General features: G+C 55.3%; 1 protein-coding gene across 1 annotated transcript in view; it reads left to right on the top strand.

Annotated features, from left to right (window-relative positions):
- cfap43 (cilia and flagella associated protein 43) overlaps nucleotides 1-17268 on the top strand; it is a 273825-nt gene that overhangs the window by 91906 nt on the left and 164651 nt on the right. The window contains 4 exon segments of the mRNA XM_038822192.1: nucleotides 1576-1742; nucleotides 4401-4553; nucleotides 7884-8014; nucleotides 12221-12305. Of these exon segments, the coding sequence (XP_038678120.1) occupies nucleotides 1576-1742; nucleotides 4401-4553; nucleotides 7884-8014; nucleotides 12221-12305 (536 nt within the window).

Below are 17268 nucleotides of genomic sequence, written 5' to 3'. Positions count from 1 at the left end.
GAAGGCATACAGCATGCTTGCCTTCATCGGACGGGGTATTGAGTAGAAGAGTTGGCAGGTCATGTTACAGTTGTATAGGACTTTGGTTAGGCCACATTTGGAATACTGCGTGCAGTTCTGGTCGCCACATTACCAGAAGGATGTGGATGCCTTGGAGAGGGTGCAGAGGAGTTGCACCAGGATGTTGCCTGGTATGCAGGGTGCTAGCTATGAAGAAAGGTTGAGTAGATTAGGATTGTTTTTGTTGGAAAGACGAAGGTTGAGGGGGGACCTGATTGAGGTCTACAAAATTATGAGAGGTATGGACAGGGTGGATACCTCTGGGTGAGACAGATTTTTGATTTACAGAGGAGTGGCGGGATTCCCAGTGATTGACGCTATAGAAATTCAAGACTAAACGCAGACCGGGTGACCGCTTTGCAGAACACCTCCGGTCCGTCCGCAAGCAGAACCCAGACCTTCCTGTCGCTGCCATTTCAACACCCTGCCCTGTTCTCATGTCCATATGTCCGTTCTTGGCCTGCTGCAATGTTCCAGTGAAGCCCAGAACAAACTGGAGGAACAGCACCTCATCTTCTGATTAGACACGTTACAGCCGTCCGGACTGAACATTGAGTTCAACAACTTCAGACTGTGAACTCTCTCCTCCACCTTCACCACATTTCTATGTCTGTCAATTTATCTTATTTATTCCATTAATCTGTTTTTTCATCCTCATTGTCCCCCCTCCCCTCCCACACTCCACTTGGACCATCTGTTCCCTGTCCCTCATCGCCCTTTAACACTCGGCTCACCTCTGTTCTGCCATTGACACATTCTAATCTCGTCATGCGCCACTGTCAGCCCCTTCTTAGCCTTAATCACCCCCATTCACGTTCCTTGTGTCTTTCTGTCCATGACATCTTTGTCAATCTCCACCCATTGCCGGCCCCTATCCAGCCCCACCGCTCCAGGCCCCCCTACCCCCTCATGACAGTATATATCTGTCCCTATTTCCAGTTCTCTCCAGCTTCAACAAAGAGTCATTCAGACGAGAAACGTTAGCTCCCTTCTCTCCAGACGCTATCAGACCTGTGTGTGTTGTCTGTGCATCTGCATAACAATATACCACTGTTTGGTCAGGCATGATTTGTTTTACATCTCCATTAAAGAATGTCACTTTGACAGTTTTCCCATCGGCACTGATTTATTTTTGGGTACCATTACAGAAAATAATTATGTGGCGTCCACTTCTCAATACCTGCTCAACCTTTCCATCTGAATACTTCATCACTTCTTGAATTTCATATTCGGTCCCATTAGACTCCAGATTAGAACTGGTTGGTACTGAAACCCAGTCAGAGTTTGGAAACTTTTCAAAAGGCTCTGAATACATCATACTGCCCGTTGCAGAATCAGTCCTTTGACTGAGGGACTTGGAAGAGTATTTTCTGTTTTTGTTTAAGATTCCAGTATACGCAATAATTTGCTTTTCTATAGGAATTCATGTGTGGCAATTGAGACTGACTAGTATTGAAACATTCAATGTCACTTGGTTTGTACTGAATGATCTCCCAATGTTAATTTATTTCCCAGCTTCTCCTGCGACTATCGATCACCGTGGAATGATGAATAGCTTTGCTATTCACAGACAACACTGCCAGACTGAGATGCCTCTGACCTCTGCAGTCCTTGACACTGAGCAACACATCTATGCATACTGCACCCTGACACGGACCATCTTTAGATACAAGATCATGAGGGTAACTGTGAGATGTATACCCGTTCTCTCATTCTCCCTCTTCTCACCCTCTCTCTCTCTCTCCCCCCCCCCCCCCCCTTCTCCGCTTTCTGTCCCTCTCTCTCCATTCTCGCCCTTGCTGTCCCCTAGTCTTGGGGACTAATGGGAACAGCTTTTATCCTAATCAAATCTTTATCAAAGTTTAGCATAACCTTGCTGTTTGTGGCCTCAATACCTCTATACATGAAGCTCAAGGGCCTATATTACTGTCAGTCTGACTTTCCACCTTCAAAGATCTGTGTACCTGAACCCTCAGGTATCTCTGTGTATCCACATAATGTACCAATATGTCTATGTTGCCTCTTCCTGCCCCTTCTTCCAAGATGCATTGCCTCAGGCGTCTCTATTGTATTCCATCTGCCACTTGTCTGCCCATTCTGCTGGCCTATCTATTTCATGTGACAGTTAATTAGTATCATAACTACTGTTGGCCACTCCAAAGTTCGATATCATTGACAGATTTTTATATTTTACTCTGTTCCAATATCATGGTCGCAATTCCCCCCCCCCCCCCCCCCCCCCCCAACTGGGGGGGGGGGGGAGAATCGCTGACGCACCGCCGCATGCACGAACCGGCGAAGGCCTTTCGGCCAGCCCCGACGCCGGGCGGCGGGCGTCAAAGGCCGTTGGCGTCAGTCGGCTTGGCGCCAACCACTCCGGCGCAGGCCTAGCCCCCAAAGGTAAGGAGAATTCCGCACCTTTGGGGAGGCCCGACGCCGGAATGGTTGGCCACACTCCGCTACACCGGGACCCCCCGCCCAGCCGGGTAGGGGAGAATCCCGGCCCTGGTCGCTGCCGGCGGGAACAGCGCGGGAATGCTGGGGGGGGGGGGGGGTAGCCTGTGGGGGGGAGGGGGGGGCGGAAGGGGATCCAGCACCGGGGGAGGGGCTCAAAAGGGGCGGGCCGGCCTCTCCTTTCCTCTGCCTCCCCGCAAGATCAATCCGGCATTTCTGGTGGGGCGGCCGCGGGGAGGACGGCAACCGCACATGTAATTTACGCGGCGCCGCTTTCACGCGGCGGCAAGGCCCGGCACGTATAATTGACACGGCTCCGCTCCTGGCCCCCCCGGGGGTAGGAGAATAGGGGGCGAGGAACGGCCTCCGACGCCGGAGTGAAACACTCCGGTTTTCACTCCGCCGTCGGGACACGGGGCGCGATTCTCCGCTCCCCACGCCGGGCGGGCGACTCACGCCACACCGCCCTGGCACCGCCCGCGATTCTCCCACCCCCCCCCCCCCGCTTGCAAATCGGCGCTCGCCGTTTTTCACGGCGACCGCCGATTCTCCGGCCCGTACAGGCCGAGTGGCCTGCCGTTCCCAACCGGTTCACGACAGCGGCAACCACACATGGTCGCTGCCATCGTGAATATGGGTGCCAAATGCTCGTTTGTGGCTTGTGGGGGGCGGACAGGGGAGTGAGCACCACGGCCGTGCTCGGGAGGAGACTGGCCCACTGATCGTCGGGCCGGCGTCTCAAAGGGACACACTTTTTCCCCTCCTCCGCCCCGCAAGATCAAGCCGCCACGTCTTGCGGGGCAGCGGAGGGGAAGACGGCAACCGCGCATGCGCGGCTGACGTCACTTAGGCGCCGCTGTCGCGTCAAGGCCCGGCGGCCGAGATTTACGGAGCGCCGCTCCTAGCTCCCTGGGGGTGCGGTGAATAGGGTGCGAGAAGCGGCTTCCGACGACCTTCCCAATTCCACGCGGGTGCGGAGAATTCCGCCCATGGTCTCCTGATGGGAGAATCTCACCCCTTATTTATATATATCAAAAAAATCAGCAATCCCAATCCTTGGGGAACCTCACTGCCCACTGTCGCCAAGCCTCAAAAAAAACCTTTTATCAATGCGTTGTTTGTCCTTAAGGCATCTTTTAAAATCCAAGTTTACACTGACCTTCCCATTCCTTCAGCCTCAAATGTTTTTTAAAAGGGGCAATTTAGCGTGGCCAATCCACCAACCCTGCACTTCTTTGGGTTGTGGGGGTGAGACCCACACAGACACGGGAAGAATGTGCAACCTCCACACAGACAGTGACCCAGGGCTGGGATTCGAACCTGAGTCCTGATCACCGTGAGGCAGCAATGCTAACCATTATGCCACCGTGCCACCCTGGAGGTGCTGTTTTGATGTAAGATGTTTAGATTTCTGTATTCGATTTTGTTTTCGATTTCAGGTAGGCAGCTGATTTTGGTGTGGGTCAATCTACCAGTTTATGGGGAACAGGTCGGGGTGGGTAGGAAGGTACTGGGTTAGCTTCCTGCTGAATACACACCCAGCTGGAAAGTCCAGCCCCCTCTCTTTTAACCACTGCAATGTCTTCCCAAATCAGTACTGGCAATCCATCTTTGACAATAAGACCTGCTGAGGTTGTCCAGGATGCTCTGTTTTCTCAATCCAGCTTCTCTTCTCTACTTTCTGAACACTTTCCATCCTTGTACACCAACACCCAATGTGCACCATTTTTAACCCATGTTTCTCTTCCTGCTACTACATCATATCCCACATGACTGTTTCTGTACTTGTTGTTCACCAAATTATTTACCACACTTTCTGCATTTATATTACACAGGGCTGGGCCACCAGTCTTCCTCACTCTCTCTCTCTGTCTCTCTCTCCCTAGGGTACGTCAAATGACACATTTGGCTTGATCACCCAGATCAAGATAGAGGGTCACCAGCTGGGTCCCGCATACCTCTACCTCTCTGCGAATCATCAGTGTTTGGCTTCCATAGCCAAGGATGGATTCATTCAGTTAAGAGATGTGACCAACCTGGTAAGACACTGCTTGGGGGAACACCCTCGAAATCATAGTCCAGCGCTCATTATAATCCAGGGCTCATTATAATCCAGGGCTCATTATAATCCAGGGCTCATTATAATCCAGGGCTCATTATAATCCAGGGCTCATTATAATCCAGCGCTCATTATAATCCAGGGCTCATTATAATCCAGGGCTCATTATAATCCAGGGCTCATTATAATCCAGGGCTCATTATAATCCAGGGATCATTATAATCCAGGGCTCATTATAATCCAGGGCTCATTATAATCCAGGGCTCATTATAATCCAGGGATCATTATAATCCAGGGCTCATTATAATCCAGCGCTCATTATAATCCAGGGCTCATTATAATCCAGGGCTCATTAGAATCCAGGGCTCATTATAATCCAGGGCTCATTATAACCCAGGGCTCATTATAACCCAGGGCTCATTATAATCCAGGGCTCATTATAATCCAGGGCTCATTATAATCCAATGCTCATTATAATCCAGGGCTCATTATAATCCAACACTCATTATAATCCAGGGCTCATTATAATCCAGCGCTCATTATAATCCAGGGCTCATTATAATCCAACGCTCATTATAATCCAACGCTCATTATAATCCAACGCTCATTATAATCCAGGGCTCATTATAATCCAGGGCTCATTATAATCCAGGGATCATTATAATCCAGGGCTCATTATAATCCAGCGCTCATTATAATCCAGGGCTCATTATAATCCAGGGCTCATTAGAATCCAGGGCTCATTATAATCCAGCGCTCATTATAATCCAGCGCTCATTATAATCCAACGCTCATTATAATCCAACGCTCATTATAATCCAGGGCTCATTATAATCCAACGCTCATTATAATCCAGCCTTCATTATAATCCAGGGCTCATTATAATCCAGGGCTCATTATAATCCAACGCTTATTATAATCCAACGCTCATTATAATCCAGGGCTCATTATAATCCACCCCTCTAATCTACCCCTTCACTACCTACTCCATCTCCTTCCACCCCTCTCTGAGTCACTTCGAGTGTTGGGTTGAATCAGTGTGAATCCCACACTCTGCAAACCTCTCGGTGTATTTCGCACAGCCTGATTCATCATTGCCCTAACCAATGATCAGCAGAGTGACAGACAGGACAGCATCATCAATCTACTCAAACTGACAAAGACATGGAAGCTGAGGTTTAACACAAAGAAGCACAAAGTGATATGTGTTAGTGGAAACGAGGGGACTCAATATAAAATAAATGAAACAATTCTGTCAGAGCGAAAAAATATCAGGAAGTATAGGGACACAAATCTTAGAAGATGGCAGTATAATTTGAGAAGCTGTTAAACTGTTTAGTCATCACAGGAGGGCAACACGGTGGAGTTTGCACATTCTCCCCGTGTCTGTGTGGGTCTCACCCTCACAACCCAAAATTGTGCAGGGAAGTGGATTGGCCACGCTAAATTGCCCTTTAATTGGAAAAAAATAATTGGATGCTCTAATTTTGTTTTAAAATAGTCATCAACAGGGACACTGAGCACAATTTGGGGACCACATTTTGGAAATTTATCACAAGCTTGAAGAGGGTGCAGTGAAATTTACTGGAATGGTATCAGGGATGGGGGATTTGAGTTATGTAGAGAAATTGGAGAAGCTGATACTCCTTAGAGGAGGGAAAGTTAAGGGAGATTTAATTGAGATGTTCAAATCACGAGGGGTGTGAAAGATCATTTTTGAGAAATTGCTTGCATCGTCAGGAGGGTCGATAACTAGGGACACAGGTTGAAGGTCATTGGTAAAAGGAGCAGAGGTGAAATCACGGGCGGCATTCTCCGCTGGATCCACCCGAGGTCAGTGGAGTTCTCCATTGTATGCGACTTGCCCGTGGCGTTCCTGCGGTGGGCGGAGAATCCAGCCCCACGTCTTTACAGCGAGTTGATGTGCAGCCTGAACGGGCGGTGGAAGCTGATTCATTTGTTACGTTCAAAATGGAATTTAGATGCAGTTCAAATAAAGAAAAGATGAGATTATGAGCAGGAGAGTGGGGGTAAGACAGCTCGGCAATCATGTGTACCACACACAGATCCCTGAGTGTTAGCTCTGGGGGACTCTGATGTACTGGCTAGTGCGGTACTGCAATGATCAGTACTTGGGCACGGCTGTTCACAATCTATATCAATGATTTGGATGTGGCGACCAAATGTAACATTTCCAAGTTCACGAATGATAGAAAGCTGGGCGGGAATGTGCATTTTGAGGAAGGTGTAAAGTTGCTCCGGGAGGGTTTGAAGGGACTCAAAGAGTGGGCAAGAACATGGATGGAGTATCACGTGGGAAAATGTGAATAATCCACTTTGTGAAGGAACAGATTTGCAGAGTATTTCCTAAATGGTAAGAAATTAAACAGTGTAGATGTACAAAGGGACCTGGGTGTCCATGTCCATAAATCAGTGAAGACTGACATGCAGGTGGAGCAAGCTATTAGGAAGGTTAATAGAATGTTAGCCTTTATTAAGAGGATTTGAGTACAGTAGTGATGACTTGTATAGAAGCTTGGTTAGTCTGCACCTGGCGTACTGTGTGCAGTTTTAGTTTCCTTACTTCGGAGAAGACATATTGTCATAGAGAGAGTGTAACGAAGCTTCACCAGACTTGTTCTGGGGATGGTGGGACTGTCTTATGAAGAGAGATTGGGCAAACTGGGCCTGTATTCTCTAGAGTTTTGAAGAATGAGAGGTGATCTCACTGAAACTTACAAAATACTTGAAGGAATGGACAGGGTAGATATAGGTAAGATGTTTCCCTTGGTGCAGGAGTCTGGAACCAGAGGGCACAATTGTAAAATAGCACGGGAAAGCTGCTTAAGACCGAGAGGAGATGTTTCTTTACACAGAGGGTTGTGAATGTTTCGAATTCCCTATCCCAGAGGGGTGGAAACTCAGTCATTGAGAATGTTTAAGGTAGAGATTGTTACATTTCTGATTAACAATAATGTAAAGGATTATGGGGATGGTGTGTGTAAAAGGAACTTAAGTGTCCGATTAGCCATGGTTGTATTGAATGGGGAGCAGGCTCGATGGGCTGAATGGTCTACCTCTGTTCCTTTCTTCGTATCTAATAAGAAACTGAAATGAAGGCTGAACACTGGGTGTTGCTGGCTACCCTCTCTCTCACACACACCTACACACACACATACATACAGCTTTGGGATAATGCCAACATCTCACATTGGTTGATGTTTGAGTTTCAATTAATTACTGTTACCTTTGGAATTTTCTCAGGAATACTGGGAATCAAACTAAACACCTGACTGTTTCCAATCTGCAGAGTTTGCACTTTGAAACTCAGTGTCATTCATACCAGTCAGGAGGAGTGAAATCAATCGTAATGTCATTGGACTGTCAGCTTATCCTCACCACTGGAGTCCACGATGGTACGTTAGTCTGTAATACAGAAAGGTAAGCATCTTCATAGAATCATACAATCCCTACAGAAGTGCAGAAGGAGGCCACTCAGCCCATCAAGTCTGCACCGACCCTCTGAAAAGACATTACGCCCAAGCTCATTCCCTCACCCTATCCCATTGACCCCTTAACCTAACCTACACATTTTTTTTGGATACTAAGGGGCAATTTAGCATGGCCAATCCGCCTAACCTGCACAACTTTGGAGTGTGGGAGGAAACCGGAGCACCCGGAGGGAACCCACGCACACACGGGGGAAAGTGCAAATCCACACTGTCACTTGAGACCGGAATTGAACCGGGTCCCTGACGCTGTGAGGAAGCAGTGCCAACCACTGTGCCATTGTGCTGCCCCAATCTTACATCAAAACAGCACCACTCGGGAGGCAAGGTGGCACAGTGGTTAGCACTGCTGCCTCACGCCGCTGAGGACCAGGGTTCGATCCCAGCCCCAGGTCACTGTCTATATGGAGTTTGCACATTTTCCCTGTGTGCTTGGGTCTCACCCTCAGAATCCAAAGCGATGTGCAGGGTAGGTTTTAGATTTAGATTTAGAACAGTACAGCACAGAACAGGCCCTTCGGCCCTCGATGTTGTGCCGAGCAATGATCACCCCACTCAAACTCACATATCCACCCTATACCCGTAACCTAACAACTCCCCCTTAACCTTACTTTTATTAGGACACAACGGGCAATTTAGCATGGCCAATCCACCTAACCCGCACATCTTTGGACTGTGGGAGGAAACCGGAGCACCCGGTGCCCCTAACTCTAAATTTATTTTGAAAAACAGCACCTCCAACCTGTTCCACTATTCAGTTAGAAAATGAGTGTAAGGACCTGCAGTACTTTATACAATTGATTTACAGCAATTATTTTCTGATCAATAGACACATTTAAGAGATTTATAGATGTCTGATTAACAATAACTTAAAGAGTTATGGGGATAGTGGGTAATTAATAATCTTATCGTGAAGATGTCCCGAGGTAGCAGGGTACCATTGAATTTTATATTCAGTTTGAGGGAGAGAGGAGTGGGTGTTCGGCTATGTTGTTAAACTTAAATTAGGGCAATGTTGAGGGCCCGAAAGCTGAACTGGCTAAAATAAATTGGCAAATTTGTTTAAGGGATAGGTCAATCTCGATGCAGTGACATTCTTTAAGGGGATGTTTCAGAATACACAGAATGGTGTTACAATCCCAGTTGATGTTATAACTGAACAGGAAAATCCCAAAATGGAATCCTGGTTCAAAATATGGGGCAACAGAGTCACAGGACTGCTAATTAATTTGAACAAGAAAACAATATTTATTAACTTGGATTATTATATAGTCCTCATTATTTTGATGGGAATTGAATATAAAAGTACAGATGTTATGCTTCAATTGTACAGAGTATTGCTGACACCAAGGGCAGGTTTCCCGATGGTGAGCCAGTGTCTGCGTCATCGTGAACGCATGGGTCGGCTGCAGCATCAATTCAGGCCCTAAAAAGGGGCCAGTAGCGGGGCCACGGGAAACGCAGTGGGCGGGGCCATGGGAAACGCAGTGGGCGGGGCCACGGGAAACGCAGTGGGCGGGGCCACGGGAAACGCAGTGGGCGGGGCCACGGGAAACACAGTGGGCGGGGCCACGAGAAATGCAGTGGGCGGGGCCACGAGAAACGCGGTGGGCGGGGCCACGGGAAACGCAGTGGGCGGGGCCACGGGAAACGCAGTGGGCGGGGCCACGGGAAACGCAGTGGGCGGGGCCACGGGAAACACAGTGGGCGGGGCCACGGGAAACGCAGTGGGCGGGGCCACGGGAAACACGGTGGGCGGGGCCACGGGAAACACGGTGGGCGGGGTCACGGGAAACACGGTGGGCGGGGCCACGGGAAACGCGGTGGGCGGGGCCACGGGAAACACGGTGGGGCGCGGGGCAACGGGCAACACGGTGGGCGGGGCCACGGGAAACACGGTGGGCGGGGCCACGGGAAACGCGGTGGGAGGGGCCACGGGAAACACGGTGGGCGGGGCCACGGGAAACACAGTGGGCGGGGCCACGGGAAACACGGTGGGCGCGGGGCCACGGGAAACGTGGTGGGAGGGGCCACGAGAAACGCGGTGGGCGGGGCCACGGGAAACACAGTGGGCGGGGCCACGGGAAACACAGTGGGCGGGGCCATGGGAAATGGGTGGGCGGGGCCACGGGAAACGCAGTGGGCGGGGCCATGGGAAATGGGTGGGCGGGGCCACGAGAAACACGGTGGGCCAAGGTAAGTAAGTACCCTGAGAGTTCCCCTGGAGCACACCCCCCTCGCCCCCCCCCCACCCACGCAGGGGGGGGGGCACCATGTACCACACAACCCACATGGGCACCACACCGCCCTTGCGAGCTGCCATGGCGTGGTGCTGAATGCCCCCCCCCCACCCCCAGTCATATCGTTGCCACCATCTCGCTGCTGACTGCCTAACTCTGATGCTATCCGCACCCTCCCACAGGACAAGACAGCCCACAACCATCGTGAGTGCACAAAAACTGGAGGGGGATCACCTGTTCTGCACCCCCTCACCGTCCATGTGCAGAGGGTTCTGGAACTCGCTGGGGGAGCCGCCACCCGTGAGGTAGCGCCATGCCAGATCGGAGGCGTAGTACCAAGTGAGACTCCTCTGCCTGGCTACACTCCCTCAGCCCCTCACCTCCACCACCTCCCCTCACACTGCCCCCTCCACCCCCTAACCCCCCCTCACACTGCCTCCTCCACCCCCTCACCCATCGCACTGCCTCCTCCACCCCCTAATCCCCCTTCACCCTGCCCCCTCCACCCCCTCACCCCCCTCACACTTCCCGCTCAACCCTAACCCCCTTCACACTCCCCCCTCCTCACACTGCCCCCTCCACCCCCTCACCCCCTCACACTGCCTCCTCCACCCCCTCACCCATCGCACTGCCTCCTCCACCCCCTAACCCCCCTCACACTGCCCCCTCCACCCCCTCACCCCCTCACACTGCCTCCTCCACCCCCTCACCCATCGCACTGCCTCCTCCACCCCCTAATCCCCCCTCACCCTGCCCCCTCCACCCCCTCACCCCTCTCACACTTCCCGCTCAACCCTAACCCCCTTCACACTCCCCCCTCCTCACACTGCCCCCTCCACCCCCTCACCCTGCCTCCTCCACCCCCTCACCCATCGCACTGCCTCCTCCACCCCCTAACCCCCCTCACACTGCCCCCTCCACCCCCTCACCCTGCCTCCTCCACCCCCTAATCCCCCTTCACACTGCCTCCTCCAACCCCTCACCCATCGCACTGCCTCCTCCACCCCCTCACCCATCGCACTGCCTCCTCCATCCCCTAATCCCCCTTCACACTGCCTCCTCCAACCCCTCACCCATCGCACTGCCTCCTCCACCCCCTCACCCATCGCACTGCCTCCTCCATCCCCTAACCCCCTTCAGACTGCCCCCTCCACCCCCTCACACTTCCCGCTCAACCCTAACCCCCTTCACACTCCCCCCCCTCACACTGCCTCCTCCACCCCCTAATCCCCCCTCACACTGCCTCCTCCACCCCCTCACCCCCTCACACTTCCCGCTCAACCCTAACCCCCTTCACACTCCCCCCCTCACACTGCCTCCTCCACCCCCTAATCCCCCTTCACACTGCCTCCTCCACCCCCTAATCCCCCTTCACACTGCCCCCTCCACCCCCTCACACTTCCCGCTCAACCCTAACCCCCTTCACACTCCCCCCCTCACACTGCCTCCTCCACCCCCTAATCCCCCCTCACACTGCCTCCTCCACCCCCTCACCCCCTCACACTTCCCGCTCAACCCTAACCCCCTTCACACTCCCCCCCTCACACTGCCTCCTCCACCCCCTAATCCCCCTTCACACTGCCTCCACCCCCTAATCCCCCTTCACACTGCCCCCTCCACCCCCTTACCCTTCCCGCTCAACCCTAACCCCCTTCACACTCCCCCCCCCCTCACACTGCCTCCTCCACCCCCTAATCCCCCTTCACACTGCCTCCTCCACCCCCTAATCCCCCTTCACACTGCCTCCTCCACCCCCTAATCCCCCTTCACACTGCCCCCTCCACCCCCTTACCCTTCCCGCTCAACCCTAACCCCTTCACACTCCCCCCCCCTCACCCTGCCCCCTCCACCCCCTCACACCCGACTCCACGTGTCTAATGCTTTATTGTGTATTCCAGGGCCAGCAGCCGATCGTCCCGGAACGTCTCGGAGAAGCCCCCGCCGTCCAGGTCCACATCCATCCGCCCACAGGGACGTACACCAGTGAGGGGAAGGAAGACGGACAGGAGGGCCCTCGTCCGAGGCTGGGCCACAGGAAGTGGACACACAGAGGCAACAACACTGACGAACACAGGACGGACAGTCAGGGCACTGACGGCCATGAGACAGACAAAGAGAGGACGGAGAGTCAGGACAGTGACGGACAGAGGACGGAGAGTCAGGACAGTGACGGACAGAGGACGGAGAGTCAGGACAGTGACGGACAGAGGACGGAGAGCCAGGACAGTGACGGACAGAGGACGGAGAGTCAGGACAGTGACGGACAGAGGACGGAGAGTCAGGACAGTGACGGGCAGAGGACGGAGAGCCAGGACAGTGACGGACAGAGGACGGAGAGTCAGGACAGTGACGGACAGAGGACGGAGAGCCAGGACAGTGACGGACAGAGGACGGAGAGTCAGGACAGTGACGGACAGAGGACGGAGAGCCAGGACAGTGACGGACAGAGGACGGAGAGTCAGGACAGTGACGGACAGAGGACGGAGAGCCAGGACAGTGACGGACAGAGGTCGGAGAGTCAGGACAGTGACGGACAGAGGACGGAGAGTCAGGACAGTGACGGACAGAGGACGGAGAGCCAGGACAGTGACGGACAGAGGACGGAGAGTCAGGACAGTGACGGACAGAGGACGGAGAGCCAGGACAGTGACGGACAGAGGACGGAGAGTCAGGACAGTGACGGACAGAGGACGGAGAGTCAGGACAGTGACGGACAGAGGACGGAGAGGCAGGACAGTGACGGACAGAGGATGGAGAGCCAGGACAGTGACGGACAGAGGACAGAGAGGCAGGACAGTGACGGACAGAGGACGGGGACTCTGGACAGTGACGCACAGAGGACGGGGACTCTGGACAGTGACGGACAGAGGACGGAGAGTCAGGACAGTGACGGACAGAGGATGGAGACCCAGGACGGTGACGGACAGAGGACGGAGAGTCAGGACAGTGACGGACAGAGGATGGAGACCCAGGACAGTGACGGACAGAGGACAGAGAGGCAGGACAGTGACGGACAGAGGACGCAGAGCCAGGACAGTGACGCACAGAGGACGGGGACACTGGACAGTGACGGACAGAGGACGGAGAGGCAGGACAGTGACACACAGAAGATGGAGACCCAGGACAGTGACGGACAGAGGACAGAGAGGCAGGACAGTGATGCACAGAGGACAGAGAGGCAGGACAGTGACGGACAGAGGACGGAGAGCCAGGACAGTGACGGACAGAGGACGGAGAGCCAGGACAGTGACGGACAGAGGACGGAGAGCCAGGACAGTGACGGACAGACAGGGCCGGCTCAAGGTACCGGCAACTCGGGCAGTCGCCCAGGGCGCCATGTGCTAGGGGGCGCCATCAAGGAGTGCGGGTCCCGCGCATGCGCAGTTGGGCCGGTGCCAACCAGCGCATGCGCGGTGGCCGCCCTCCCTCAGGCCGCCCCGCACAAGCATGGCGGATGGATCCAGGCTCGCCAGTGGTCACTCCGCCCACCCCCCCAGGGCCCCCTCCCCCCTCGGGCCCCCTCCGCCCCCCCCATTCTGCCCCCCCCCTCCCCCCCACTCCGGCCCCCCCCTTCCACCCCCCCCCTCCCCCCTCCCCCCCCCCCCCCCCGCCCTCCCCCCTCCACCCCCCCCCCCGGCCCCGCCCTCCCCCCCGCCCCCCCCCTCCCCAAAGGGCGCAGAAGTTCAGCTTGCCCGAGGCGCCAGCAATCCTAGGGCCGGCGCTGCGGACAGAGGGCGGGACTCTGGGCAGTGACGGACAGAGGACGGAGAGTCAGGACAGTGATGGGCAGAGGACGGAGAGTCAGGACAGTGATGGACAGAGGACGGAGAGTCAGGACAGTGACGGACAGAGGACGGGGACTCTGGGCAGTGACGGACAGAGGACGGAGAGCCAGGACAGTGACGGACAGAGGACGGAGAGTCAGGACAGTGACGGGCAGAGGGCGGAGAGTCAGGACAGTGATGGGCAGAGGGCGGAGAGCCAGGACAGTGACGGACAGAGGACGGAGAGTCAGGACAGTGACGGACAGAGGACGGAGAGCCAGGACAGTGACGGACAGAGGACGGAGAGTCAGGACAGTGACGGACAGAGGACGGAGAGTCAGGACAGTGACGGACAGAGGACGGAGAGGCAGGACAGTGACGGACAGAGGGCGGAGAGCCAGGACAGTGACGGACAGAGGACGGAGAGTCAGGACAGTGACGGACAGAGGACGGAGAGCCAGGACAGTGACGGACAGAGGACGGAGAGTCAGGACAGTGATGGACAGAGGACGGAGAGTCAGGACAGTGACGGACAGAGGACGGAGAGGCAGGACAGTGACGGGCAGAGGGCTGAGAGCCAGGACAGTGACGGACAGAGGACGGAGAGCCAGGACAATGACGGACAGAGGACGGGGACTCTGGACAGTGACGGACAGAGGACGGAGAGTCAGGACAGTGACGGACAGAGGGCGGGACTCTGGGCAGTGACGGACAGAGGAGGGAGAGTCAGGACAGTGACGGACAGAGGACGGAGAGCCAGGACAGTGACGGACAGAGGACGGAGAGTCAGGACAGTGACGGACAGAGGACGGAGAGTCAGGACAGTGACGGACAGAGGACGGAGAGTCAGGACAGTGACGGACAGAGGACGGAGAGTCAGGACAGTGACAGACAGAGGACGGAGAGTCAGGACAGTGACGGGCAGAGGACGGAGAGTCAGGACAGTGACGGACAGAGGACGGAGAGTCAGGACAGTGACGGACAGAGGACGGAGAGTCAGGACAGTGACGGACAGAGGACGGAGAGCCAGGACAGTGACGGACAGAGGACGGAGAGTCAGGACAGTGATGGACAGAGGACGGAGAGCCAGGACAGTGACGGACAGAGGACGGAGAGTCAGGACAGTGACGGGCAGAGGACGGAGAGTCAGGACAGTGACGGACAGAGGACGGAGAGCCAGGACAGTGACGGACAGAGGAGGGAGAGCCAGGACAGTGACGGACAGAGGACGGAGAGTCAGGACAGTGACGGACAGAGGACGGAGAGTCAGGACAGTGACGGACAGAGGACGGAGAGTCAGGACAGTGACGGACAGAGGACGGAGAGTCAGGACAGTGACGGACAGAGGACGGAGAGTCAGGACAGTGACGGACAGAGGACGGAGAGCCAGGACAGTGACGGACAGAGGACGGAGAGTCAGGACAGTGACGGACAGAGGACGGAGAGCCAGGACAGTGACGGACAGAGGACGGAGAGTCAGGACAGTGACGGGCAGAGGACGGAGAGTCAGGACAGTGACGGACAGAGGACGGAGAGCCAGGACAGTGACGGACAGAGGAGGGAGAGCCAGGACAGTGACGGACAGAGGACGGAGAGTCAGGACAGTGACGGACAGAGGACGGAGAGTCAGGACAGTGACGGACAGAGGACGGAGAGTCAGGACAGTGACGGACAGAGGACGGAGAGTCAGGACAGTGACGGACAGAGGACGGAGAGCCAGGACAGTGACGGACAGAGGACGGAGAGTCAGGACAGTGACGGACAGAGGACGGAGAGCCAGGACAGTGACGGACAGAGGACGGAGAGTCAGGACAGTGACGGGCAGAGGACGGAGAGTCAGGACAGTGACGGACAGAGGACGGAGAGCCAGGACAGTGACGGACAGAGGAGGGAGAGCCAGGACAGTGACGGACAGAGGACGGAGAGTCAGGACAGTGACGGACAGAGGACGGAGAGTCAGGACAGTGACGGACAGAGGACGGAGAGTCAGGACAGTGACGGACAGAGGAGGGAGAGCCAGGACAGTGACGGACAGAGGAGGGAGAGTCAGGACAGTGACGGACAGAGGACGCAGAGCCAGGACAGTGACGGACAGAGGAGGGAGAGCCAGGACAGTGACGGGCAGAGGAGGGAGAGCCAGGACAGTGACGGACAGAGGACGGAGAGTCAGGACAGTGACGGGCAGAGGACGGAGAGCCAGGACAGTGACGGGCAGAGGAGGGAGAGCCAGGACAGTGACGGGCAGAGGAGGGAGAGCCAGGACAGTGACGGACAGAGGACGGAGAGTCAGGACAGTGACGGACAGAGGACGGAGAGCCAGGACAGTGACGGACAGAGGACGGAGAGCCAGGACAGTGACGGGCAGAGGAGGGAGAGCCAGGACAGTGACGGGCAGAGGAGGGAGAGCCAGGACAGTGACGGACAGAGGACGGAGAGTCAGGACAGTGACGGGCAGAGGACGGAGAGCCAGGACAGTGACGGGCAGAGGAGGGAGAGCCAGGACAGTGACGGACAGAGGACGGAGAGTCAGGACAGTGACGGGCAGAGGACGGAGAGTCAGGACAGTGACGGACAGAGGACGGAGAGCCAGGACAGTGACGGACAGAGGACGGAGAGCCAGGACAGTGACGGACAGAGGACGGAGAGTCAGGACAGTGACGGGCAGAGGACGGAGAGCCAGGACAGTGACAGACAGAGGATGGCAAAACAGATGATGATGGACAGACCGGACACGGCCCCTCACATGGGCCGGAGACAACGTCCATCGATCCAAGGCTCGACCCAGGAGACCCCAGACCTGGGATCCGATGAGGACATGGACCTTGCGTCACTGCTGTTACCCAGACCCTCCACCAACGCAGATACCCTCACCTCGGTTGGGCACATTATGAGGCTTCTGGGACACTGACTGGTGCTCACCACACAGCCGAACCCGTACAGTAGGTGTAGCTAGGAGCAGCTGAGGGGATGGATGGTCGGAGGGCAGGCCAGTCCCAGCATCCAGCTGCCGCCCAGACAGTTCCCGGGTTCCTGGACTTACCAGACCCACCCACAGACCCGATGCGTTTGGAAACCCAGGGAGTGGACAATGGGATGACGGCCGCCTTCCAGCAGCTGCAGGCGCAGTTGGAGGCGTCCATCCATGTCCAGGAGCAGGGACTGGTGCCAGTCATGGCTGCCAC

The sequence above is a fragment of the Scyliorhinus canicula genome, chromosome 16, assembly GCF_902713615.1.
Source record: "Scyliorhinus canicula chromosome 16, sScyCan1.1, whole genome shotgun sequence".
Taxonomy (NCBI): domain Eukaryota; kingdom Metazoa; phylum Chordata; class Chondrichthyes; order Carcharhiniformes; family Scyliorhinidae; genus Scyliorhinus; species Scyliorhinus canicula.
Note: the sequence above shows the minus strand (reverse complement) of the source record. Positions and strands in the feature narration are given on the sequence as shown.